Source organism: Monodon monoceros, unplaced genomic scaffold (assembly GCF_005190385.1).
Source record: "Monodon monoceros isolate NGI ecotype Baffin Bay Population unplaced genomic scaffold, NGI_Narwhal_1 Super_Scaffold_6, whole genome shotgun sequence".
Taxonomy (NCBI): Eukaryota; Metazoa; Chordata; class Mammalia; order Artiodactyla; family Monodontidae; genus Monodon; species Monodon monoceros.
The window spans coordinates 3,620,621-3,648,524 of NW_021703783.1; the positions used below are offsets into that span (position 1 = coordinate 3,620,621).

Sequence of the window (27,904 nt, forward strand, 5' to 3'; positions counted from 1 at the left end):
CCTCACTTCCTTGTGTCGTCCCTCCCCACTCTGTACCAGGTTGATTTCTGTCCCTCCTGCTCCCTGACTGATGCAGGCTCTGGAACTATCTCTCAGGGGAGCCGTAACAACTATAAAACAATAGGACCTACACTGCTGCCTTTGTGTTTTACACTTTCTGGAATTGCTGTCCGGGATGTACGGGCTCCTTTCTTTTCACACCAGCCTGTGATGCAGGCCGAGACACAGAGGCCAGGGTGGGCAACATCCGTCCCACTTTACAGGCAGGGAAACTGAGGCTCAGGAGGGTACGAATGGCAGTGGGCCTGTTCGGGCCACAGCGGGGCTCCCAGCAGCCTGCTTTCCGCACGACACGGGCACAGTTCACTCATACACCAGTTAATTAATACGCCGGCTGCCCGTGCCGTCCGCACTGGCGCCACGGGACAATTGTCCATCACTTTGGTAGGCAGAAGCTGGACTGTGAGAGTGGAGGTAGGGGTGTCATGGCCAAGGCCCATCTTATTCCACTCATCACTCCCATTAATAGGTTTCCTGCTTCCTTAATGACAATGCTAATGGCATCTGGCATGAGCCCTGGAGGCTGACGCCCTGGGGGGACGGGTAGCTGAGTGCAGACACTTCTGCGGTTGCAGATCAGGAGGCCCCGCAAACGCTGGCCCAGCTCCATCCTCTGCCTTCACCTGGTCTGGTCCCTGCACGCCTCGGTTGGGCCCTGACTCCCCTTCCATCTGTGGAAGGTTTAAGGCTCTGTGTGGGTGTGGGCAGCACGCAGGACCTAGAACTGGGAGACGTGATTTGCCTTCCAGCTTCGAGTCCTGACCCCACCCCTGGGGCCGGGTGATAATTTGAATAAATCACTTAACTTCTCGGAGCCACAGGGTTTTTATCCACTAGAAAGGAAGAGAGAAAGAGAGAAAGACAGAAAAAGAAAGAAAGAAAGAAAAGAAAAGAAAATGGGATGATAAACTAAAAACACAGGTCTGCAGTTCCTTAATCAAAAACCTTGGATCCAGATGTATTTTGGAATCCAGAATTTTTGAGTTTTAGAAAGTGAATACTTGTCTATAATACATATTATATAATAGCCTCTGTGGATCTGGGATAGCAGGCTATAATCAAATATATTAATAATTCTTCAGTGAAATATTTGAATATTTATTCAAAGTGAGGTAAACAAAACCCATAAATAGCCTCACATCGGTTCCGGTCAGGATTTTTCTGCCAAACGCAATGCAAAAACCTTTGTGCTCAGAGCTCCTTGGACTGGGAATTGTGGATGCAGCCCGTGGACATGCAGCTGTGGGACTTTCTTCTTCCTTTTTCCCTTGAGTTTCACCACCTGTGCCTGCCTTCCTAGCCTCTGAGGTCCTGAGTCCCTGTCTGGAGCAAAGCACACTGAGAATTATGGAATCCTGGGGCTGGGAAGCCCTATCTCCCCAGACACACAGTTCCCCGAAAACCACCCTGAGGCAGTAGAGGAAGCAAGGAGCGAGCATGGCTTTTGTTGCTGCCTGATTGCCATCACGCCGCGACAGTTCCCTGCTTGGGCAAGAGGGTCGATGCTCATTTTAATGGCTGGCTTTGCAGTGCCCGCCCTGAATTTATCTGGAGTTTGCAGCTTGGACGCTCAGTCTCGGTAGGAAGGATGGATGCTCTAACATAGCTGCCCAAGGAAGAGCACGCTGCCCGACAGGCAGTGAGTGTTTCATCCCTGAAGGCAACCAAGTAGGGAAACACAGATGATGGGATTCAAGGATCAGCTGGGGGGACTGAAATAAGTAACCTCCTACTATCTGAGGATTCATAGTTCTGAGTTCCAAGGAAGAGAGTCTGGGAAATTCCCCACACCTGAGTCAAGTTCTCTGCGGAAACTTCCACGTGCGGCAGCTGGACCAGCCCCACGATGCCGGGACACCACACAGCCCGCCTGCTGACTTCACAGGGGGCTCCCAGAGAAGGTTCCCACCCCGGCTCTGGGGTACATGCCCGACTCCCCTTGGGGTCCCTCCCTGTCCAGAGAGACGGGGATGCTCGCCCCTCACCTTGGCCAGCTGCTCTCCCAGGCCCCGTGGCACTTCCCGCTCCTTCTCGTTGTCAACTTTGTTGCCCAGCAGAAGAACGGGAATGCGGTCTCCCACAGCTTCCTGCGGAACAGATAATCCCCCAACTGAGAGAAGCATCCTTAAGGAGAACCGGGAAGGGCAGGTGGAAACACTGGCTGCAAAGACACAAACTAGCTTGTGAACCCCCTGCTGCCACAAAGGCTGGTGGTAGCAGAGTCACCCCAAAGCACAGAGGGGACCACCATCTCCCAGAGCCCCAGTTTGCCGGGCTTCTGCAAGGTGCTCAAGGCTGTCTCTGGGTGCCTCCCAGCCCTCTCAGTGCAGGGACCCCCCCTTTACCCCGCTCCCCGTGACCTGGCACTGGGAGCAGGATAGGGCACAGCTGGCGCTGGTACAAGAGGTGTCCGTACGGAGCCCCCGAGGGCATCCCCAGGTGATCAGACTTGATCGATGTGACCAGAGTGAACAAGGAGTTGCTCAAGGGGCTTTTGAGGAGGCCCAGGGGCTGCACAGTCAGCAGTGTACCTCTTGCGGCCTTGAACTGGGCACGTAACTCCCCGAGGGCTGGGTCCACATCCGAGTCACGGTCTTGGGTCCACAGCACGTGATACATGACTGTCATGTGCCTCCCTGGAGGTCACCCCATGGGGACCCCTGTCCTGGGTGCCCTGGCTCTGAAGGAGCCCTGATCTGGAAGAACGGGAGCCACAGCAGTCGTACTTCATGGGCCAGAAGAACAGGTTTATTCCAGGGCTCAACCCTACTTACTCCTCCAGGGGCTGTGTCCTGTGTCATATCAGCCAGAGGCCTGCACCCCAGGGTCCCTGCACCCAGGGTCCCTGCACCCTAGGGTCTTTGCACCCCAGGGTCCCTGCACCCAGGGTCCCTACACCCAGGGTCCCTGAACCCTAGGGTCTTTGCACCCCAGGGTCCCTGCATCCCAGGGTCCCTACATCCCAGGGTCCCTACACCCCAGGGTCCCTGCACCCCAGGGTCTTTGCACCCCAAGGGCCCAGGACGCATAGCTACTGAGTGAGTCAATATGGTAATGTTCACATTTACGCAGGTTGTTATTTTTGCTTTGTGAGATATTTAATGAGGGGCTTTTAATCATAATTTGGTAATAAATATTCACTGCAGCTCTGTGTCACTAAGTAGAGAAGGCCGTGGGACACCAGAAGCCTGCCGGTGGCTACTATCGCCAACAGTTCGTCTGCTTTACCCTAGACCCCGTCAAATAAATGTCCATGGTCCATCTGACAGGTCACCTGTTTTGGGTTTAAATAGCATCACATTCGAAATGAAGCCTCCGTGGTTCCTCAATCTACACATTTTTTTTTTTTTTCGGTACGCGGGTCTCTCACTGCTGTGGCCTCTCCCGTTGCGGAGCACAGGCTCCGGACGCGCAGGCTCAGCGGCCACGGCTCACGGGCCCAGCCGCTCCGCGGCATGTGGGATCTTCCCGGACCGGGGCACGAACCCGCGTCCCCTGCATCGGCAGGCGGACTCTCAACCACTGCGCCACCAGGGAAGCCCTACACATTCATTTTTATTGTAGTTCAGTAGTGAAGAGCCTCTCACGTATTAAATGAGAATGTTAAAGCTCAGAGAATCCAAAGGAGCACCCAACGAAGTCAGCGTTCTGAGCACCCACCCTTTAGTGTACGGGGCCACCTTTCTCTAATCTTCGCTCTGAATTACTATTTCCAATGACCTCTCTGCTATTTAGTGTCTCATTAACCGGAACTCTCTAAAGGCAGTATTTCCACATATTCGTGGTGAGACGGTAATGAACACTCGTGACGATGACTCAGAGGCCCAAGATCTTACAGTGCCCCTCCGCAGTAGACTGACTTGTGCACATGGTGGTGGATGTGTTGGGTAGACTTGGCCATATTCCAGTTATCTGCAAGTAAGAAACCCACTGATGGCTACGTGCGTGGACCATAAGGCTCCCTCGTAACCGGACTGCGGGTACTGGGAATACCCCGCTCCCCACCTGTGCTGTGCCACAGAAACTTGCGTGAAGAGTTTTTCACAGAAAAGGAAGAAAAGGGGAAGAATCAGGAATGTGGGCCAGAAGACTTGCTATTTGCAGCACACGCGCGAGAGAGATATTTGTAGATTGATGTGTGAGGAATGACTAAGGCTGGTGGGATTTCTTGACATGGAAATGCTCTGAAAATAAGAGCATCAGACTTGAAATCCCAGGGTGGGATTCTAGCCTGGAACCTGGTATTACTTGTTACAGGCGATGGCTTGTTCCTCCCTTGTAAAGGGGATGCCAGGTCCTGAACGACCAAATAGGATGAGGTAGGAACAGTCAGCCCAGCATCTGGGCCCCGCACCATGAGCAGCCGGGCTGCCTCTTGGAAAAGGAGAGGCAGTCTTCCTTCCTAAAGTGCTTCCTGGCTAAGAAAATAAAAATAAAAGAGCTTAGAAGGAGCAGGAAAAAAAAGCCCAGACCCCAGCTGGAGCGGTAGTTTTCTGCCCTTTGCAATGTTCCCCTCTTACACAAACTCTCTGGACCCCTCGTTTCCCCTCCCAGGGCCCTGGTCTGTGCTGATGTAGGAGAATCAGGCCTATCTCCAAAGACGTGGCAAAAATAAGTGAGAACACACATAAGGCCAGGGCGTGCATGTGCTACCCACTGCAGGCAGCGAGGCACCCTCACCCCGGCCCCAGGTCACCCTTCGACACAGGAGGCACTGGGGCTGGGCTGGGGGCTTCATGGTCCTCTCCGACTTGAACCTCGAGACGTGAGCTTTTTGCCCACACTTTACATCATTCACCTACTTAACGAGGGTGTTGGCCTGTCCGCTGCTTGGACAAAGGGGCTCATAATTATCCACCAGATGAAGCCACACTTACTTTTAAAAGTCCAAAGGCACCTCCTTTGGTGACTAAGTCTAAGGCCACCCAATGTCTGTAGACATTTTTTTTTTTTTTTTTTTTGCAGTACGCGGGCCTCTCACTGTTGTGGCCTCTCCCGTTGCAGAGCACAGGCTCCGGACGCGCAGGCTCAGCGGCCATGGCTCACGGGCCCAGCCGCTCCGCGGCACGTGGGATCTTCCCGGACCGGGGCACGAACCCTCGTCCCCTGCATCGGCAGGCGGACTCCCAACCACTGCGCCACCAGGGAAGCCCTGTAGACATTTTTATAGATGTTGCTGAAGTCCCATGGGCACACCAGGTCAGAGGGACAGGTCTGAGGGCAGCTCCCGGGCTGGGCACAGGCTCTGTGCAGGAGGCCCAGGCTCTGTCTGGCTCTGCCACGTCTCTCCGTGGGACCCACCCGGATCCCTCCTCTCTTCCCTCCCTCTTCCCTGAGCTGTGAGGTGGGCTCCAGAGCTGGTCTGACACACAAGCAAGCCTCTCCACCTTCCACCACTTCAGTTGCCTTTCTCTGAACTTGAACTTCGTGGAAGACAGACTTGCTGAAATTCAAAAGATTCCCCGTCTCTGACTTTTGCTTACAGAAGCTGTCAACTCAGAGCAAGGGCTGGCTTTCAGCTCAGGACATGCAGCTGTTGCATTTGGTTGGTTGCTGTGCGTGTGTGCGTGTGTGCGCGTGTGTGTGCGCGTGTGCGTGTGTGTTAACATCTATTTTTTAGGAGGCAAGAAAAAGCACTTAGTGCTATTTCTCTAGAGGCAAAACAAAAAAATTTCTCAGCACATTAAAGCATGCATTTATGCTCAGAAGAAAATGACTGCAAAATTATATATTGGGGGTTTCCATATTTATCCGCCCCCCCGGACGATGAGTCAAAACAAGATTTATTTGCGTAGTTCGTTCTCACCCGCCAGCACTTTGAGCTCAGCTCGGAACGTGGCGAAAAGAAAAATGAAACGCTGTTTTTTGCCGTGTGCTGTACATTGTCAGCGGTGGCAAAGATCACAGAGTGAGAGCTAGTCAGCCGTCCAGGAAGGGAGAGGAAAGCTGCAGAGCTATAAAACAAGAGGCTACGGGAGACTAATCTCCATGGTTTTTTTCTGGCTCAGAGGCACTGGTCTTGCTGGTTGATGACTTGGGTCAGATGCCACTTCCTTGATGTACAGGCCTAACAGGACAGTGCTCCTGAGGATGACAGAAAGATCCAGACGAGAAGTTAACACGCCAGGACTGCAGACATTGCGGACCAAACATCTGGATTCGGGAGGAATACCAGCCCATCGGGCTTGTACCATATCCTATCTTCTCTACCTGACACAGGCCCCAAAGTCTTCAGATGTCCAGGGTGCCTCACGGTCTAAACATGGGGCCCTTAGAGCCTGACGGTCTAAACATGGGGCCCTTGGTTTCTCCTCTAGATTGGACTGGTTAAACCAGCACCGCGCAGCCGAGGTGTGGTGGTCAGGAGGGTGGGGGATGATGAGTCGGTAGGAAGGTCTAACTGCTTTGATTCCCTGGACGTGCACAGGAAAGCTAAATGGTGGGAGAATCAGCACAGAGCATGTGCGGGCCCCACTTGGGTCTTTCCTGCAGGAGACCTGCGGGCCAGGTAAAGGTGCTGAGGTGGGAGAGGAGGGGTTGTGGGGCAGGACACCTCATAAGGCAGAACAGTCGCCCCTTCTCTTGTGCCCAAGGCATTCGGTTCCCTCTGGGCTGGCAGGGTTCTCCCATCCACACACACACCTGCTCCATCCTGGCCCCCCAGAGAGTCGAGTGCCAGACCCTATAGAGCGCGGGGGCCAGGAGGAACCTTCCAGACCCTCTGGTCCACCCCTCCATGGAGTGACTGGCCCACGTTTCACGGCCAGGCGGTGGCTGGGCTGGGACGATGAGAATGTCCTTTGCAGGGAACTCCACGCCTCCCCAGCCGCTGTTCCTGCCCGTCGCAACCTAGGAGTCAGTTTTTGCCGTGTATAATCCGTGGCAATGTCAGCCCTTTCCTTGGGTACGGCTTTTCAGGTTGATGGGGGAAGGGGCGCTGGGAACAGCTGGCCACCATTCACTTAATAATAAGGCTTCTGAACCCAAAGCCTGTTATTAAAGCTCCCCCTCCACCCTCCCTTCTCCTGGCAAGGGGCTGGCGAAGCGCTGGGAGTGCTACGGAAATTCAAGGTGTGCCACAAACATCAAGGGCTGATTATTTTCAGTTCCCCTCCGATCCAATTAGGTGTCAAGTTTTAATCTATCACCTGACGTCTCTGATGGCTGGTTGCCAAGGCAGAACGACTTAGCTTTTCAAGAATCTTGAGAACAACTGCATTTATGACGCCACGGGTCCATATCCTCAACACACAACCCCATCTGACAGCCTCCAGCCCCTGCTCGCAGAACCCTGGGGCTGCTGCACCGGTGCATCACACTGAGTCCTCCAGAGCGCGTGGCGCAGGCTGGGTATGTGGGTTGTGCCCCGCAAATTACAAACATCTTTGAAAAGGATTTAGAATCTTGCTTCTCAAAGTGTGGTCCCTGGACCAGCAGCGCTGGCTTGTTAGAACTTGTTAGAAATGCAGCATCTCAGGCCCCAGCCCGCACCTGCTGACCCAGGCCCTGTATTTTAACCAGGTCTCCAGGAGATGCTTCATGCATATTAGAGTTTGAGAAGCACTTGTTTAGGCTGGAATCCATGGTGGCTGAGAAACAAAACCACCTGGGGGACTTTGGCTGTTTTTGTTTTTTGTGTGTTTTGCATTTCCGGGACCTGAATCGTTCTCTTTGGGCCCTGGTGTCTGTTTTGTTCGAAAGCTTCACAAGTGATCCTGATGTCCATCTAAGTTTGGAATCATCATTTAAAATTTACCGGTACCTTCTGCTAAAATTTTAAAGCAGGAAAACGCAAACTGCAAAGTATACAGAGAAGCCCCGTCCACATAGGGATAATTCTGAGTTAACCACAGGTGGATCTGCCATCTCAGCTCAGCTTCCACTGGGGAGTGGCTCTGGTGGGGTGCGTGCCGGTGAAGCTTCCCAGCTCTACCCCGGGCAGGAACAGGCCAGCCACGCAGTGCTCGACCCAGCTTTCTGCAGAATGGCCAAGCTCATGCTTCAAGCTGCAACGATGACCCTCTGACATTTCTTCACCTCCACCACCACCTTCCAATTCAACCAGACGTTCCACTTCCTGGCTAGATCCCAGGCTCTCTGCACAACAGGGGCCTTAGAAACTACAGCCCCCCCTACTAAGGGCAGAAAGTGTAGTTCTGTAAGCTTCTCTCCATCCATCCCTACTAAGCCCAGACTACCTGCATTGCCTCTTCCCAGCTCTAGTGCACGGCTGCCCCTCCCTATCTGCAAGGGATTGGTTCCAGGACCCCCGCGGGTAGCAAAATCCACGGATGCTCAGGCCCCTTATATAAAATGGCGAGGTACAGTCAGCCCCCAGCCCGGAATCTGCAGGTTCCGCGTCCTCGGGTTCAGTGCACGTGGAAACCCCACTGTGCATTTATCAAAATTTAGATAACGGGGAACGATTAAATGTCTGTGGCTGGGAAAAGAACAGGAGACCTTGATCAGGTCATGGCCTCAATTTCTTCATCTGGAATGAGATGGCTGTATTATGTCAGTGATTTTCAGAGGGAAACCCTCTTGTCTAACAAAATTGTGGCTGAGCTTCCACTAAGCAAAACTGAAAGTCATAGAGGGGTTCTGAGGTGGGGGGAGAAGGCCCAGACCTGTGACGACCACCCTTCCCTGCCTGTCTCTGGCTGTGAGAAAGGTCAGCCTGGTTCCGGGGCTCCAAGGAGGAAAGTTTCAAAACCACTGGGTTAGGTCATCCCTGAAGTCTCTCCTGGTGCTTAACTTCCGCGAGGAAGAGAAATCTGCTGGTGCTATCAAAAATCATGTCATAGGGCTTCCCTGGTGGCGCAGTGGTTGAGAGTCCGCCTGCCGATGCAGGGGACACGGGTTCATGCCCCGGTCTGGGAAGATCCCACATGCCACGGAGCGGCTGTGCCCGTGAGCCATGGCCGCTGAGCCTGCGTGTCCGGAGCCTGTGCTCCGCAACGGGAGAGGCCACAACAGTGAGAGGCCCGCGTACCACAAAAAAAAAAAAAAAAAAAAATCATGTCATAAATTACAAAGTTTAAAGAGGGTTCACTTCCGGATCACCCCACCATCTGTCTCCACTCTTAGCTCGGTATAGAGCCATTCACTACATTTCCAAACGTACATTTTCTCTATTGTGTTTTAGATGCAATAATTTTGAAAAATAATTTGTATTATCGAGCAAATTTCTGAGAAACTCTTGCATCTGGCTTCCATTCTTGCTCCTCATTTTTCTTGGTAACGACAAGGATGTAGATTAACAGGAGAGAAAGGAGTGGCCCATCCAATCCAAACTTCAAGAGAAACAGATTTTGGTGCGAGGAAGCACAGATCTTAGGGTGGAAACCAATGAAATGAACAACCCCCGTATCCTGCCTGCACGGTGACACGGCACCCATGCACACGTCCAACATCTGCCCAGCACTGTGGGACCCGAATACCGGTCACGATGACAAAGCTGTGCAGAGGGCGGGGCCGGGCTGGCAGCTGTGCCCTGGGCAGCAGGGTGGCAGCCTCACTGATGAACAGGTAAGGGGCTGGGCAAGGGCCGCGGGCTTGAGCAGAGGGTTGGACATAAGCTCCAGGGGGAGAGCTTGAGCAGAGGGTTGAACACAAGCTCCAGGGGGAGAGGAACACTGTCTCTTTTACCTGGTGCTACAATGCCCGGACCCCAGAACAATGCCTGGCAGCGTTTAGAACAAATAAACGAACAAAGCATGGGTCCTGCTGATGGAAGGAGCTGGGGCCATTTGACTGTCTGTGAAAGAATTGGGAGGGAGGGGGCCTGTAAAAAATACTAAGTGGCTTGGCACACTGCCCTTGGCCTTGAGACATCTGCATTCAGTGGCAGAGAAGGACATGCAGGTGGTCGGGAAGTAAAAAGCGCTTACAAAGCAGCATGTTGCAAGGATAACAGCGAGAAAGCAGAGTCTTACAGAGAATCCAGAATTCAAGGAAGAGCCCTGTGTCTCGAGGGCCCGGCCTGAGATGACTCTGGGGTGAGCCTGGGTCCCGCACATTGCAGATCAGCCTCCCCTCCTCGTGCGAAGGGCTGTGACCCAGGCCCCCAAACCGTGAGCACGACGGTCCTGGGCTGGTCACGGCGGGACCCCCTGAAGCTAGAAAAATGCAGGAGAGGCGGTGGTGACTCAGTTTAAACACCTTGGGACCCCATCCATCCTTGACACTTGACACTCCCTCCCCTAATCCTACCCCACTTTTCACAATCTTAATGACACCATTATTGGCTTAATCGGTATTTGTCCTGTGTCCTTCCCCCAGCCCCCTCCCCCCATGAGGGCAGGGACCGCACCTCTCATGTTCACCTTTGGGTCCCCAGTAACCAGCCTGGTGCCGGGCACTTGGGTGGACTGACGCATGGACGCCTGAACCGGTTTTTTCCCGGAGAAGGTGGGGTGTGAGTCAGGTGTCCAGAGAGGGCAGCAGGCCCAGGAAGAGGGGCCGCCCGTAGGCCCCCAGCTCACCTCCACGCTGCTCAGCCACGGCCGCACGGCCAGGAAGGACTGCCTGGCTGTGAGATCATACATGACCACGACGCCGTCGGCCTTGCGGAAGAACTGCTGGGTGATGCAGCGATACCTGCGCAAAGGGCCGGGTCAGGTGCGCGGCCTCTTCTGCCGCCACAGCCCGCCCCCGCGGGGAGAGGAGAGGCGGGGTTACCCGGGGGGCGGGGGGGGGATCCTCACCTCTCCTGCCCCGCCGTGTCCCACAGCTGCAGGGCCACCCGCGAGTCGTCCACACGCACGGTCTTCATGCGGTAATCGATGCCTGTGGGGGGAGCCCAGCATCAGGTCCAAGTCCGGAACCCACGCCCCAGCCCGGAATCCCATCAGCCCGAGGGCGCGGCCCTCGCCCTGCAGCTCCTGACACGTGGTGTGCGCCGGGACAGAGCATTGGACCGGGAGGCCCGGGACCTGGCTCCTGGTCCTGTCTCTGCCACTGACCGGCTGTGGGACCTTGATCCAGTCACGGAACCTTTCTGAACCGCAGGCTGCTCACTGCAGTGTAATCCAGACCCTCTTTAGGGATCGAATGAGATCACATATGGAAAAGCAATCTACCAATGGAAAGAATTATCATTTACTCCTTCCTTGGGAAGATGAAGCGACAGAAAGACTGTCCTCAGATTCCTTCCTCACTCCCTCCCTTTTCTTCTTTCTCCTTAAAATGCTTTTCAAAGTTCCCACAGTAAAATCCGAATATCCCTGGGGGATGGATCACACTTCCAGACTCCCACTGTGGTGATGCAAAGGTAGGTGGGGGAGGAGGGGCGAGAGGGGAGGGCTTGACAGGTGGAGGGAGGGACAGAAGAGAAGGAAAGCGATGGGGGCGGGAATCAGAGGCAAAGCCCCCTTAGAGATGGAATCAGAGCTCCTAATCCCAGCCATCAAGCCACTTGCAATCCTCCCTCTGAGGCTGTGACCCTACCTGGAGTCATGGATCCCAGAGAGAGGGTGCAGGGCAGGCAGATCCCACAGCAGCCCTCAGACAGAGGACCTAAATGCAGGTGCTTTGATAACAAACATTCCTCCCTCCTACACCCTGTGAGAATGTTCACAGATGCTCAACCAGGTTTAAAACGTTTTTCCCCCTTGAGGCATCAGATCTTGGAACCAGAGGGCATCCCCTCCCAACCTCTAAAAGGCCCAGCCTCTGGGGTCCTTACTCTGGAGGGCTCAGGTAGGGACAGCAACAGCAGCCTGGCCAGACAGAGACAGACAGACAGACTGACAGACAGACAACCAAGAGGCAGTTGATGGAAAAGGGCATCCCTGCCACGGTCTCCAGGCAAAGGCGAGTGTGTGAGGGGCCGGGCAGGGGAGGAGAGATGGGAGGGTCATCCGCTCCTAGAATGTTAGCAGGACTGCAGAGGCCCTGGGCTCACAGAAGAGAGTCGGAGAGAGGATGCGCGTGTCTGGGTGAGGAAAAGAGGGACGTGTCCCATTGGTAGAATGCTTGGCATCCCCAGTTTCCATGTGCCACCTCTCCCTCTTCACCGCGCTCCCCTGAGACATCCATGTGCGGGTTGCTATCTGCACACACATGCACACACACACACGTACCCATCCTCACACGTGCACACACGTGCACCCCTCTTCTCTTCCCAAACCATAGAAGGATAAAGAAGCAGGAGCCCAGCCTTGCCCGAGCTGGTCAGCAGCCTCAGTGAGTTGCAAACCCAGTTCTGAGGCTCATTCCTCTTTTCATGGCAGTACCCTGGGCACGGGGTCCCTGGCAGCTCTGTTTCACCTAGAAAGTCCAAGGCTAAATGCTCCCATCAGAACAGATGGAAACCAAACCCAAGGGTGTTTTCTTAGCTAAAGCAGTAGGGCTTCCCCCATCTGTGCTCTGGGAGGCCAGGGGGCTGCCCACAGCCTGATAACAACCCAGGGGAAAGCCAGCCTCAGTCATCACACCTTCGGGGCCTGATCTGAAGCCCCCGAGGATGAGCCCTCTCTCTGATGGAAAGGCAGGTGGTGGAGGGACGGCTGGGTCCCTCGACCTCACTGGTAATCGCTCTGCTGGTGGACGGGGAGCTTGGCGAGTGTCCGCTGGTCCACGAGGTACCCCTCCCTGCAGCCTCAGACCCGCAGGCCGGGAAGTAGACGAACAAGCCCAAGGGATGAGTGGGGTTTGGGGGGACACGGGGTGTCAGCGTCCAGCAGGTTACACAGAGTGACGAGGGACCAGAGGGATTTCTGAGACCGCCCCCCTCCCCCGCACCCGTTCCAACGGTCCGGGAGCCCAGACCTCATGTTCCTGCCTCAGTCCTGCCTCTGACCAGCTGTGTGACCTGGACGATGTGACTTCCCCCCATCTGGGAGGCTTCGCTTTCCCCATCTGTAAACTGAGGTGTGACAGGGATGCTGGAGGGGAGTTGGGTGTCCATGATTTTATGTCCAGCTGTAGCATTCGGCAAACACGTGGAGGTGACCCCGGACTTGCAACCTCAGTGGTTCCTGAATGAGGACTGGACCTTGGGGGCCCCGTCACCGTGGAGTGTGCTGTGTGTGGGATGTGTGGGTCAGAGCTGTGGGTGATGGACCCCAGGAAGGGCGTCCTTTCTGGACAGGACAGGTCATTCCAAGCAAGAGGGCTTGGGAGCGGGGAGTGCCAGCGAGCTGTCCCAGAGGGGAAGCTCTCGGGATTTCTCTGTGGACTTGAGGAGAGGGATGGCAACGGACTGGTGCCCAGGAGAGGGCAGAAGAAACACCTTGGGCCATGGGCCCTGGTTTAAAGCAGGGCCATGAACCAAGGCGGGGCCTCGGGAAGAGCTCTGGACTCAGAGTCCTGGGTTCTAGAGCCTTAGCCTCTAACAGTCAGTCTTCTCATTGACAAAATGAGCTCCAACGTTCTGCAAGAAACGTCGTTTGACGTCTCCAGGACACCCGCAGGACCCACCCACCTGCTTTACAAGGGATCCGCTGGTGCTAAGGTGGGGAAGGCAGGGGCGCCCCAAGACAGACTGTTGCATCATGGAAGCCACTTCACGCACAAGCCGGAGGTCGAGGACAGGTCACGTGCTCATGAGGGGCTGTCCCTTCGGTGATGGAGGAGAGCTTTAAGGCACCACCGCGCCCCTGTTGGTGCTGTGCTGAGGGTCCAGGGCTGCTGTGCTCAACAGGGGTTGGCCTGCTTGAGCCCCGGGAGCCCAGGACTCGGTGGCTCATCTGTGTCTTTAAAGGGAGCATCTTCCAGGCGACTGGTGTGACATCAGCGCCCTGACACGTGTGCCGGGGAGGCTAATTCCAGCTGCTACTCTGGCTCGTTTTGCACAGCTCGATGAAGGGCGTCCCAGATTTGGAGACTTTGATATTTTTCCCCTTCCTGAATTGTAGGTGTTTCCATAATTGGCCTCCTGGGGAGTGCGAATTAGTCTGATTTTCTCTTTTTCAGAGCTTTCCATCTCGGGGGCATCAGTTGGAGGTGTAAGCAGACCCCGATTCCCTGATTTTACCAACGGGAGAGGCAGCAGGTGCACTGCCGGAGGGCCGCCCCTGGGGGTGCAGCATCCCTCCCCTGCTCCCACAGCCTATGCCCGAGCTGTGACCTCAGGTTCTGTGGCCACCCCATGGAACTCTCCAGGGAGGGCCAGTCCAGCTCTGCAGCTGCTGTTTCCTGTGTCACCACACTCGGCACACGGGGGTCACTCCTAGCCATCCCTTCCAGCCGCATGAGGCCAGGCTCTTCTGAGCCGTCTTCCCATCAGAGTCCCGATTCTTCACCGTGGGATGCACCCATTCTCTGGGTGGAATGGGGTGGGGGGTGGGGCAGGAGGGGGCTCCGGATTTGGAAACTGCAGAGGCTCAGCAGTAAGAACAGGGCGCCTACAGTCGTGGGAAGAGACCCATCTGTAGGAAGAAAGTTGGAAGGAACGGCCCGTTCAGGTTATCCTGGAGGAAGAGACCAGACTCTCCCCAGGCAGGCTCTGGGGCAGGAAAGTTTGTCTCGGATTGTCTTGGAGGGCCAGCTTGTGAGACCTCCAGGGGTCAGAGGTAGTCTGGACAGAGCCCTGGGCTTGGAAGCAGTCTTGGCTGGCCCGGTTCAAATCTCTCAGAAACACCTTCTCCCGAGGTCACACAGCTGGTCGGTGGCAGAGCTGAGATGAAGGCCTGGGACCTCCGATGCCCCATTGGACCTTAGCGGCCTCCCCTGCCTGTGCTAGCCTCTGCCCACCTCCTGTGGCAGAAGCTGGGCTCTGAGCACGCACAGCGCAATATTGTTAGGGAGGCAGTGGGCTGGGACAGCAGAGGTGCATGTGGGGTTGCGGGGGGACCAGTATCAGCACGGCCAGCTGGTGGGAATGAGGGCCCGTCTCTGGGCCTCAGCGTCTTGGTCTGTCCATTGGGCTGATAGCAGTGCCTGCCTTTCAGGGTTGTTGGGAAGACAGATGGAAATGATAAATATCAAAACCCATGGTAAATATTCAATGTATTTTTGTTAGTTCGTTTGTTTGGTTTTTTTTTTTTTTTGCGGTACACGGGTCTCTCACTGTTGTGGCCTCTCCCGTTGCAGAGCACAGGCTCCGGACGTGCAGGCTCAGCGGCCATGGCTCACGGGTCCAGCCGCTCTGTGGAGTGTGGGATCTTCCCAGACCGGGGCACGAACCCGTGTCCCCTGCATCGGCAGGCGGACTCTCAGCCACTGCGCCACCAGGGAAGCCCGCAATGTATTTTTAATATAGTTGACTTAGCGTGGTTAAATGGCACATAGAAGGCACCCAAAGGATTCATTTTTTTTGCTCGAGTGATTCACCTGGGGAGAAACTAAAAGGTCAATATGCCCTTGCGTCTTCCCACATACTCCAATGCAAGGAGCACCTCTGGGTGAAGGGGCAAAGGCTCCTATCTAAATACAGAATTACCCGAGATAATAATGGAGGCGCACGAAGCCTTGATCAACTATTAGTAGCTGAGCTTAACGAGTGTCTACAGTGGACTCCAGCTGTTACCCAGCAGGCCCGGGATGCAAGATGAGGAAATTTGATGGGTAAAAGAAGCCCCCAGAGCACTGTCCTCCATCCTGCCCGTCTATACAAGTGTGCATGCATGCGCGCGCACACACACACACACACACACACACACACACACAGAGAAAGTGGGGAAGGGATGATTGAAGACAGACAGGCTCAGAGAGGGGACAAAGGGCCGGAAGTCCATCTGTGCCAACTTCAGAGCCCCTCATCTTGGGCATAGGAACCGTTCGTGGTCCCATAGCCGTGGAGCACCGGGCAGAGGGGGGCCTCGCCTACCAGCCCAGCCCTCAGCCCCTCCTACGGGGCTCCAAGTCCCTCCCTGGGCACCCTTCTCACAGCCGCCCCTTCCCAGAGGTGGGCTGGGGCGCAGCCCAGGGCCGAGAACTCACCCATGGTGGCTGCTGAACCCGGGGAGAACTTGCCGTCGCAGAACCGGCTCAGGAAGGACGTCTTCCCCACGGAGGAATTGCCCACAAACACGATCTTGAAGAGCCGGTCTGGGGTGGACACAGAGCCTTCCTCCTGTGGAAGACAGACAGCAGGGTCAAATGCTGGGACGGCCGCCTGCCACCCCTGCCCCTGACCTGTCCCTGCGGTGTCCAGGGAGGGACCCGCAACCAGCACCAGGGAGGCTGCTCGGGCCTTGGATGCAGGAAGCTTCGGGCTCAGCGCACCAAGGCTCCTTCCAGCTTCAGCAGTGGGAAGAGAGACTTTCATTCCACCACCACTGCTGCCCACGTGCTGTGACGCAGGCCCTGCGCTGGGCCGGGCATGTGGTGCAGGGAAGGCAGCCACGTGTACACATAGTCATGGCACGATGTTCCGAGTGCCCAGAGCACGGACCAGGAATCAAGGGTCTCGGGGTGCGGGGGAGGCTCTGGGCTGGGGCTTAAGGAGGAAGCAGAGATTCTCTGCAGGGGCTGGGTGGGGAGGACAAGGTGGAGTGTTTGAAGGGGAAGGGGAGATATAGAAGATATAGAAGGCTTATCTATAACTCAGAGGCAGAGGCATCCCAGGCTGGGGTCGGGCCTCTCGTTTCTGCCCCGTCACTGAAAGCCTGGACCGGATGGAGGACACGCTCGCCTCCCTGCATGCTGCCCTTCTGTCCCAGCTCACCTTCCATCTAGGGTCCCTGTCTGCCCTGGAAATAAGGCAAGACAGTCTCCACTCAGTAGCTTGGGAAATCCCAAGATGCCAGGCTACGGGAAGAACTTTCCAGAACACAGTCATGGTGGTCCTTCTCCACCCGGCAGCGGGACAGACTGGGAACTGGCCTGCCTGTTACTCTGGTGTGTACGGCCCAGCGGGAAGTGGACTTGCTCCAGGATGCTGGGTGAGTGAGAGGCAGAGTGAGGACCGGCACAGGGCCCTTCCTCCGAATGGTCATTAAGTCCAGAGAGCCGCGTGCTCCCCCAGCACTGCCAGGCCAGATGGGGAGGCTTTTTAGAATCTATGTGGAAGTGGATTTGGGGGATTAGCTCCTCTCACCGAGCAAATACTATAGCAGAGTAGCCACAGATATTAGCAGTACTTGAATTTCAGAGAAAAGCCATTAACAGCCTTTGGGGGAGAAATCAATTCCATGCTGTACTTAGGAGGGAATTCAAGGTCAATTACAGAAACTTAAACCCAACTTTAAAAAAAAAAAAAAAAAGAGAGAGAAACCCACACTCAGAAACGCTGCCCTGGCCCCAGTTTCCTTATTCCTGCAATGCACAAGTATCACTCTGCCAGGCTCGTGCTCCATTTGTCCTTTGCTTGAGACCAAAGCTCAGTGCAGCCATTGGCCCACCCCAGGCCCAGGGACGGTGGGAGGAGATGGTCTTGGCTGCAGAGGCGGTGGCTGACCTTCTCTGTGCTCCCCTCACCCTGGCCCCCGCCTGCGGCAGGACACTTATTCCGCAGACAGGATACGATCAACCCGGTGATGGTTCAGTTTGGGGAAGGACCCACCTCACAGGAGCAGCGAAGCTATTCCAGTTCTTGCCCTTAACCTGGGGGACAATCCACCTGCCCGCGAACAACAGTGAGACAACAAAATTGGGGGGAGGGGCTGGAGAAAGGCTCCCTCCACTGGTAAGTCAGGGAATCTGTTCTCATTCTCCTTCCCACCACTGATTTTATTTTTTTAAAGCTTTAAAAAATGAAAGTAATACATACTAATTTCTAAAATTAGGAAACTTAGCAGAGAGGAAATTAATGACTATTCATAATTTACCCCCCAACCCTGAAATGGTCACTATTCCTATTTGGATACATTTCTTCCAGGCTTCTTTTTTTATATAGATGAATCAATATATGTTTTTTTGAGAGAAATTTGAGATACTATGTATACTTTATTTATATTATTATATATAATATAAATTTATGTATAAGTTTCTATTTGTTCCTATGTTACTGAATTATATATAAATATTTCTGAGTCACTGAAGTTTTCCAAAAATGTGATTTTTAATAGCACTATAACATTCTATTAAATTAATATAGTCTAATTTATGTCCCTATTGTTGTTTTTTCAATTATTTGCTCTTATGCACTTACATTCTTGGATTAAATTTTTGTCTGATTTTGGTTATTTCCTTAGGAAAGGTTGCTAGAAGTAGGAGGGCTGGTTCAAAGGAGGTGGACTTTTAAAGTTCTTGATTCCTATTATCAAACTACTTTCCCGAAAGCTGGTACCAATTGATGGCTCAGCGGCCTTGCAAGGGACCCTCTGTTGAGGCTGCTGTGTGACTGACTTCCAGCAGACACACTTCCTCTCTGCTGCAGTTTCTGTCCCAGCTAAACATCAGCGCATCCCGGTGCAGCCGGTGGGGATGCAGAGCGGTGGGTGCGAAGGCTGGGCTCCCCTCACTGCGGGCTGGGTGGGCCTCCTCGCTCTGTGCTCTACTTCCCCACCCGCCTAAGGGGAGAACAGATCTCTGATGCTCGTCATCCAACAACCGCAAGGACCAGCTGCCATGGCAGACACGGACGCTCAGCCTCTTCCTTCACCCCGTCTCCCGTGGCCCTCTTAACACTTCTTTCACATTTGGGGGGCTCTCGTGGGGTATTTAAAGCCCCATTTGTGCCCACTGCCAGCAAGTGTAGTCTGTCCACTTTTGGGGATGTAGAAGGGGGTGTAGGGGGGCTGCCCCACCCACCAAGGGCCCTTCAGAGGAGTGGTTTGTAGGCATGAATCTTAATCCAGGCCCAAGAATGATAACCGAGGCCAAGAAGTCCCCGTGCAGGGGCTGGAGAGGGCTTGCTGGCACGCACGCCAACGCCTCACTCGGACCGCTCAGCTCTGAAGGCCGCCACAGGGTGAGGGAACTGTTCTAGAGGATCCAGCGGCGGGCAGGGGGAGGGCTGAGGGGCCAGTTCCAAGGCCTGGGTCACAAACAAGGTAAGGAGTATCACTTGTGATCCAGAGGAGGACGGTCCACGCGGCCCCCTTCTCCCGGGGAGCACAGCGGGAGAGCTGGTGGGGCCGCGGGGATGGAGGGTGGGAGTGCAGCGTCACACTGCCGGGAGGGCCGAGCTGATTGGGAACCGAGAGAAAAGCGATGGTGCACAGACTTCCCCCGCAGGGACTGGCCTGCAGGGGTCGGTTACAGAACGGACCAGAAGAGGTACCCTTTTTAAAGCGTGTGATAGCTGACGCTAATTGCCCAGCAGAGGCTCGGTCCTACTCTATAAATGCAGAATCTGAATCAGAAAAAAACACATAGGGGCCAACAACAGAAGTTGTTAGGAGAGTGTCCCCAGACCCCCGAGTCTCCATCATGACACTCGGCAGAGCGGAGAAGGGTGGTACCCGAGGGACACAAACTTGGTGCATCACCAGGCCTGCTGAGTCTGGCTTCCTGAGTGGCCTTGGGGCTCTTGGGCTCACACTCGAGGGACAAGGCACAGGGTGACCTACAAGCCAGTGAGGGATGCACCCTTACCTTAGACGGGGTCTCTTTTCCGACGGGCTGCCCTTGGGGAGACGCAGGCATGAGGTCCAGAGGTCGGGACGGCCTGATTTGTCCCTCCGCCCCCTGGTCGGAGGCCTCCCCTTCTTCCGGGCATTGGCCCAGTGGCTGCTCAGAGCCGCCCCCCAGCAGCTGGGGCAGCGGGTCCTCTTCAATGGACATGATTCTGCGGAGCGGCCGGGGCAGCAGACCCCCGGTCCCCGGCCCCTCTTCTGTAAGGGGGTGCCCACTCAGGCCCAGGGAGCTTCTCCTCCGCAGGATGCCAAACACATCTTCCTCCTCCTCTGACTGGCTGTTTTGGAGAAGAATGAAGAGTGGGGAGAATATTGTAAAATGTATCTGAATGGAAGCTGGGGGTCTGTGACAGAGAGCTGTGGAGCACACTTTTTGGGGGCAGAGAGGAACCAAGAAAGGGAAAACCAGACCCAGCATTGTTTAGCTCATTCGTTCAATGTCCTTATCATGAGGGTGAGATGAAGGTGAAGGTGATGATGAAGGTGAAGGTGGTGAAGGTGCAGGTGATGAAGGTGATGCTGGCTCCCAGGTATTAAGCTAATGACAGTCAGCAACAGATGCACACGGCCCCCGTCCTCGTGGAGCGCTTGGCTTAGCAGGGCTAGAGCAATCATGACACACTCACTACGCTGTTCCAGACTGTGGGAAGTGCCACAAAGGAGAAGTAAAGGTGTGAAGAAAGAAGCATAACAGATGTGGAAACAAAGCATCCTGGGTTAAAGGTCGGTGGCCTTTGCCCTGGTCCCATGCCAGCCCTTACCAGCTGTGTGTCCCCAGGTAAGACACCAACTCTCCAGGCCTGTTTCCTCACCCTTCCGCCCTGCCCACCTCCCCAGTAAGCCAGTGCATAAGCCAGACCTGTTAGGGAAGCAGCCCTCGGGGATGCAGGCGAGGGGGACCACTGCTCTGGGAGGGACCCCGGCACGGCAAGCGTCCATCACCAGCTCAGGGTGGGAAGGAAGCCCTCCGCCCGCTTCTCCTTCCTTTCTCCTTAGGATCAGGAGTGAGTGGCCTCAGAGGCCTGAGTGCACGTTTGCTTCCAGAAACACCTGAGCAACCAGAACAAGGAGAAGCAGCGGGGGGGGGGGGGGGGGGGCAGCACCCGGGCACCAGACATGGGTCCAGGGCACGGGCTGTGTCCCCAAGGTTTGTGAGCAGAGGCCCCACGGGCCCTCCTGGTGCAGCCCCCTCTCAGGCCTTTATGAACAAGTCAAGCTGAGGACTCTTTTACGGGGAGGAACTTGAGTCCAGAATCGAAACACACACACACACACACACACACACACACACACACACTCGAGAACCAGAAAATCGAGCAGGATGCGGTGGTGAGGCGGAAGTGGGCGACGGACACAGAATATGCAGCACAGGGAAAGCCCCTTCACTTTGCCCCAACTCCCGCCCCCCCGCTCCTAGCATTTCTGGCCCCTAAGGACCAAAAACAGAAAAAAAAGAGAAAAAAATGCATGTATCACTGTTCTGAACTCCGGACACTTCTAAGGTAAATTAAGGTATAGCGCTTGCTCACAAAAGTGCTGACTTAGCTTGGATCCCCTGATATAAAATAAAGGATCTGTAGCAATTCAAGGACTCTTGACACTTATTTATAAAATCAGCTTTTTACAGAAAATGACTGCCATCTTTCCAACAAATTTCTTCTACATTCTGACGAGCCTACTAAGTGCCTAGCCACTTGAGCACACAATTAGTGTTCCCTTCCCATCTGCTTTCACTCTGCTCACACACACGAGTGCACATGTGTGAACACGTGTTGTGAGCATGTATGCACGCGCACAGATGCAGAGCATGGCTTTTCAAAGGCCTTGCAACTAGAAAAGAAATGGGCACTGAAATGACCCTAAATGAAGCGTTTCTTACTTGGGAAATTCTCAAGCACTATTACACTCTGGAATGCCTTCAGCTTAGCGTGACTAAGCTCCTTTTTGGTTTTGCCACAGAATGCTATGCACCAGTGGCAGACAGCGGTCACCTCTGACAGAGTCTGCATGGGAATTCGGGGTTTGCAATTTATCGATTACTCATCAATTATTGTCTGTGTCCTCCACTCAATTATAAGCTCCATGAAAGCAGAGATGGGGTCTATTTTGTTCACTCCGTATCCCCAGCACACGGCACTGAGTCTTGCACAGGGCAGGCACTCAGTAATGGATATTAAGGGCAGGACTCGTGTCTAATTGATCTTTGGAGACTTCCCAGAACTCAGAGAATGTCAGGTACAGAGTAGGCAATTGGCCTCTGCTTGTTGGAAGCACATATTCCATTCCGAGGAACCAACAGGTGAACTGTTGATGCAGGAATCTGGCTCCCTTGTTGTGAATCCCGGTTCAGCGACTTAGAAGAGGAGTTCACGATGGTCAGGTTCAAGGTCTTGAGCCATCAGCAGATTGACATCCCCAGGGCACCTCCGCTTGGCATGTCTATTTCATGCTTGCTGTCCCCAGGGTCTCCCGGATGAGCAGGTTCACACACTTTGTCCCGGGTTTGGTACGTGGGGATCTGGCAGCCTCCACCTCTCTGTGGCCACATCCATGGGAAGAAGCACGTGCCCCAGAGAAGACAGGGCAGGGGTAGGGGCGGGAGGCTGGCGTGCCTCCTTCGGGGAGCAACAGGCCGCCCCTCTGGGGACTTAAATGCAATCGTGTGCTGTCCAACAACAACCAAGCATGTTATCCCTGAGTTAATTAAATATGAATTATTGAAAGGAGTCTTGTCAAGTACAGGCCCCATTCTCATCTGTAAAGGACTTCAACGATTGGAGGTTCCGTACTACACTCTAATTACCCTTCAGACTCACGCAGTCCTGTCCCTGGAAAACCAAGAGCATCCATTCTGCTCAACAGACAGCAGAGCCCGGCCCAGCACCCACTCCCTCCCTCTCTCTGACCCCTCTTCCTCCGACCCCCTCTGTCCCTCCCCTGATCTGCAGCCCCTCTTCAGCAGATCGGCCTGTCCTAAGTGCTTGCCCTGCACCTAGATGTCAGAACAGGAAGGCACGCGTCCTCCAAGACTCAAGGGGAGCGATAGTGGCTGACCCCAGGCTTCCCGCCAGGGCCAATCTGCACTCAGCTTGGGCTCAGAGCCTGCTCCCAACCTGGCAAGACCAAGGAACAGGTAATGAATGAGAACAGCAGGGATGCCTTACCTTCTGAGCATCCCTCCGCCATCCACATATTTGCCGATCACAGAGCCAGATCGCTGCTTCTGGCTTGCCTTGGAAGCAGCTGTGTTTGCCTTGGCTGCCTTGTCTTTCTGTAGAAACACAAAATGCCCTCAGATCCACGCCTACTGATTTGTCCCAACGTTGGAGCAGAAAAGGGCTCAATTTCCCCACCTCATAGTACAGGCTTCAAATAAAACTCTAAAGGAAGCAAGAGATGGCCTGGGCTCCCTGCGAGCTAGCCTTCACCCACTCTTCCCTTTTGCTGTCATCTCTCGCCATAATTCCTCCATCTCCCATCTAATAAGCTAATCAAAGTTTCGAGCCTGGGGTCTGCCAGGTTACCCGTCCCAGGAGTAGTGATAATTTGCAAGAGGACAAGCTAAATGTGGGATGCATAGGAAAAATATTTATGGGCAGAAAAAACTCTGTGCATCTTTAAATCACACACATTCTTCAGTGGGGTTTCAATCCCTCTTTATTTCCAAACCCCCAGATAGGAGGATCAATGAACCCAGAGCCTTGTCCACAGCTACAAAGCTAGGACAAGGTATTTCAGATCTTTTGTGGAAGTGGGCTGGCTGTAGGTAAATTGCTCACGTATTTGCAATGGAGAGACTGGGTAGAGTGGGGGGCTTACACCTGCCTTGCCAGGGCTCCCCTGACAGATGTCTTCCAGATAAGGGGGGTGTTAGATCACAGGAAGAATCTCTCATTAACCAGCCAGCCCCGTGGTTCCTAGGGATCCTTCCTGAAAGAAGGAGGGGCTGCAGTGCTCCCACGGCCCCGCAGGTATGGCTGTGGTCCCAAATTAATCTTTAATTGTGATTCAGCATGAACATGATTTTATCCCTCTTTCTTCCATTCCCCACAAGGGTTCTTATTCCCTTAATTCCATTCCCTTCTCAAAGCAGAATGAGTTTGGCAGGTGAAGGGAAGCCAGGTCAAGGGATTAAGGCGACATTTGTTAGGAAGTTTTAAAATAAATTCGGTGTTACTTCTTAAACAATTATAACCATTACCACCATCAAACAAACATGTGTAGGCTTAAGCCTTGCTCTGATAGTACACATAGGTGGGCGGCAGAGACGTGTTGCTGACAGCCAGTGGTAGAAAAGACATTGTGATGTACAAGGTCCCTGAAGGATCTGCGCTTATAAACTAGGTTGCACCGGATCCGGGGCAAACTATCTGCTGTGTACTGACCACATTTAGGGCACTGAACGGCTGAGAGTCCAGGGCAAGACCTTCCTTTCCAAGAGTTTTTCACACGCACAAAAATCCCTACAGTTTGGAAAAAAGGATAGAGATTCTCTTTCCTCACGTGATAATGGGGGTCATGGCCCAAGGAGGCTAATGATTTGCCCAAGGACACACGTGAAATTCACCGTGCGATAATCCTGATAATCAGAATGTCACATCAATCCATCCTGCCCGCCTTTTTCTTCCCTTCACAGCTTCCACAGCTACTGTCTAAAGGGGAGGATGTTAGGGGAATGAGAAATCCTAGATTCTGTTTAACGCAGCCGGAAGTGAAATTCTTTAAATAAATACAGGATTTTCGTGCTATTTGGGAAAGTATGTAACTGTGGCACTCAGGGTCAGAGAAGCATCGGTCCCCATAGGGTAAAAAAACTGTACATAAAATCAACTATGTAAACGGTGAAATATACTTTTTTTTTTTTTTTCTTTTTTTGCGGTACGCGGGCCTCTCACCGTTGTGGCCTCTCGCGTTGCGGAGCACAGCCTCCGGACGCGCAGGCTCAGCGGCCATGGCTCGTGGGCCCAGCCGCTCCGCGGCATGTGGGATCTTCCCGGACCGGGGCATGAACCCGCGTCCCCTGCATCGGCAGGCGGACTCTCAACCACTGCGCCACCAGGGAAGCCCGAAATATACATTTTTAATTCTTTCTACGACAGTGTGTAAAAATGAAAAATTTTCATCAAGCGATCAACATGTTAATGAAGAAAAAAACTGAGCAGTTTGGTTTAAAATTGATGGTGCCATTTCAACTGCACCGTCTCACGGATGGCACGATCATTTCTACATCCAAGAAATGTGGGACCCTCCCAAGTATCCTGGTCTCGTGATGCCAAGAGGAAAGTGTGTCACTTCACGGGAAATTAACACACTATGACCCTATAGGTCAACGTGAATTTTTACTATTTTCAAAAAATCTTATGCCACCGTCCTGCGCACACAAAGGAGTGACCAGATTCCAAGCCTCAGGATCTTCTTGGGCCAGTCCCAGCGCAGGTCTGGCTGCCACTGGACCCCAGTCTTCGTCTTCCCCCAGGGGAGGGGGCACTGGCCAATTACCTGAAAACATATGTCCCGTTCATCCCGAAGATACTTGTTCCTTTCCCTGTGGATGGAAAAGGGGAATCTATTCAAACATGGGGCTTGCAGTCAACAGATCCAATAGCATTGGTTTGACGGTCAGATGGGTACAGAGGAAGGCCAGGCATGGAAGGCCCGGGGAGGGCGCGGAACCACTTTCCTTAGTGATTGTGGCTAAGGGTAATTGTGTATAAGTCAGGTCAGAGGCAGGGGGATACACAGAATGGCCTTGTGACACCCAGGGCCCTTCAGGATCCTGCATTGGTCCATCTGATCACTAAGGGAGCCTTCCACAGAGCTGACCAGGTGTTCCAGCTCCGCCTTGAACTTGCTGTGCCCCCCCCTCCTCTAAACCTTTCATTCATGAATGCATGTGTGGCTGCATGCCACACGTGTCTCCCTGAGCCCACACTGTGTGCCGGGCACTGCTCCAGCTGTCAGGGCTACACCAAGGAATGGAAGAAAAAGTTCCTGCCCCCAGGGCATTTGTATTTCATTGCTATTGAGAAAAATAAAGTGGGGAAGAAGTGGCATAAAGAGGGCCAGAGATGGAGGGTGGTCAGGGAAGACCTCACTGAGGAGGTGGCATCTGAGCAGAGGCTTAAAGGGTGCGGAGGAGAGAGCCCAGCAGGGATGGGGGAGAGCGTCACAGGCAGAGGGAGCGGCAAGGGCAGGGACCGGGGTTGGGAGACATGTGGTGTGCATCCAGTGGAACGGAAACGAGGGAGCGGATGCTCAGAGGTCAGAGGAAAGATGGGGGAGGTGGGGATCTGCCATCCCCTGCCTGTGGGCCACTGTCAGAACTCTGAATTTATCCCAATGAGATATGAAGCCATGGGGGGTGGGCTTTGGCCGAGGAGTGTCCTGACCTGACTCAAGTTTTAAAAGGAGTCCTAGAAACGCTGTGCTAAGAGTGATGTGCTGGGGACAAGGATGGGGCCCTGAGAACTGGCCCATATTTTAAGCAACGTGGAGGTCATTGGTTCCACGTTTGGTGGAATAGGGGGAGAAAAAGCCTGGTGGAGGGTTGAGAATGCGAGGCTGGGAAATGGAGATGGCCGACTGTAAATGGAAACAACTCTTTGGAAAGTTGGGGAGCCACGCCTTCGTCTCTTGTCTCCTGGAGCATCTCCATGCAGAGGCTCCGATAGGCAAGGGAATGTTCTGCTCTGTACATGTGTCCTCTGTCCTTCACGGCACCGCTCTGTAGCGACAGCCGCACACAAGTCACCCAATTCTCCCAGGAAGCCTGCGACACAGGCATGTCCAGGTTGTTGACAACTGCTCAAGGTTGCACAGGTGATGAGGAGCTGGGCTGAGTCTGGAACCAGATCCAGCTCCAAAGTGCACGTTCCTACCAAGCGCCCTGAAACTACTTCCATGTGCCCCCATTTCCCTTAGGACGGCAGCCCCTCGCCCCTGGGTCACACCCCGGCCATGGTCCCGATCCCCCCCCAACAATTCCCGCTGTCTTCCCACCCCACCTGCTCCCAGCTCTCTCTGTCTCTCCCTGATGCCCATTTCCCCTGGCTGTCTGTCTCTACCCAGAGATCTCACTCTCCCGCCACATCCGGGTTCTCCCTGGCTGGCTCGGGGACCAGGCGACAGCACAGCAAGTTTCAGGCTGGGATTCTGCACAGACGCTGGTCTCCATGAAAAAGACCCCCAAGTGTTGGCAGAGTGCTGCCTCGTCATCCTCCCCTGCGCCTTCACACTGAATCTGCCTCTGTATTTTTTTCTAAGTACAATAGAAAAAAGGGAAAAAACCCAACCAAACTCGTTCTTGTACATCTTATTCTCTGCCTTCACTAAAGCCTTCCTGAGAATCCACATCTTCTCTCACAGGGATTAAAACTTGGCCCCTAAGAACCACTTCCATCTCCCTGGCCTTTGGAATCACATCTTGAGGGAAACAAATCTGAAATGCATTCAGTTTGAAGAACTTTTCTATTTGGTGGCATCAAAGATGCCAGATGCAGTGATCTTACCTTGCTTTCAAATTACAAAAAAAAAACAACCTAAAAACCTTCAAAAGGTACCCAACTCAAACCCACCTGCACTTTAAAACTCAGGACCCAAATTTCATCACTATTCCCCAAGAGGTGTTTGACAGGCAGCAAGTATAGTAACTTAGAAAGCTCAGAGGCAAAATTGAACATTCCATTTTCCCCACACCCGTTTGCGTTTGGTTGTTTTTGGGGGGGGATAATCCAAACCAAACCAATGAGCTTTGAATCTACAGGTAGTTTAACAGGCTGAGGACACTCCTAACGCCCTTATTGCTGCTCTGTTTGTGATTCATTTACTCATTCAACAAACATGAACAGAATACGGCAGACTAAAGAGCACCAGCCAGCTGGGGACTCAATTCCGGCTCTGGCAGCGAGCGTCTGGGTCACTCTGGTAAATTACTCCATCTCTCTGATATCAGCTTCCTTGATGGCTAACCCCTGTATTAACAGCTGCCCTACTTCCCAGGTTTTGTTGAAGATGAAGGAGATACTACCTCTGGCATGGACTAGATGCTCCGTAAATTCAGTTCTCCTCCTACCTGAGCAAGTACCGTACCAGGTACCAAGCAGGAGGAGGCAGCGCCTGCCTGCAGAGGTACAAACTGGACAGGGGGCTGGGCACCTGTGTAAATGGACCAAACATAATGGAGAGGTGGTGCTCAGTTGTCCAACAGTATGTTGGGGACCAGGGAAATGTGGGTGCTCCCTCAGCAGGCAGGGGAGACTCTGGGGGTGCCCCTTCCCACCCAAGGCTCTGGGATGCGGACGCACCTTAGGAAATCCAGCTGTTTCAGGAGCCCTGACTTCTCCCGCTGCAGACTCTCCGTGACGCGGTACACTTCCCTG

General features: G+C 53.9%; 1 protein-coding gene across 4 annotated transcripts in view; it reads right to left on the reverse strand.

Moving 5' to 3' along the window:
* The window catches only part of CRACR2A (calcium release activated channel regulator 2A), a 118,130-nt gene that overhangs the window by 5,102 nt on the left and 85,124 nt on the right, over positions 1 to 27,904 (reverse strand). The window contains exons 10-18 of one of the 4 annotated variants that reach the window (XM_029204734.1): positions 27,830 to 27,901; positions 25,026 to 25,071; positions 22,691 to 22,797; positions 19,486 to 19,804; positions 15,946 to 16,078; positions 10,767 to 10,848; positions 10,545 to 10,659; positions 2,046 to 2,147; positions 1,281 to 1,383 (exon numbers count right to left, since the gene is read on the reverse strand). In XM_029204734.1, coding sequence (XP_029060567.1) covers positions 1,357 to 1,383; positions 2,046 to 2,147; positions 10,545 to 10,659; positions 10,767 to 10,848; positions 15,946 to 16,078; positions 19,486 to 19,804; positions 22,691 to 22,797; positions 25,026 to 25,071; positions 27,830 to 27,901 — 1,003 coding nt within the window. In that variant the 3' untranslated portion in view covers positions 1,281 to 1,356. Of the gene's footprint in view, positions 1 to 1,280; positions 1,384 to 2,045; positions 2,148 to 5,961; positions 6,145 to 10,544; positions 10,660 to 10,766; positions 10,849 to 15,945; positions 16,079 to 19,485; positions 19,805 to 22,690; positions 22,798 to 25,025; positions 25,072 to 27,829; positions 27,902 to 27,904 lie in introns of those variants that run through there. The other 3 variants (XM_029204732.1, XM_029204735.1, XR_003791039.1) reach the window with 3 other exon arrangements.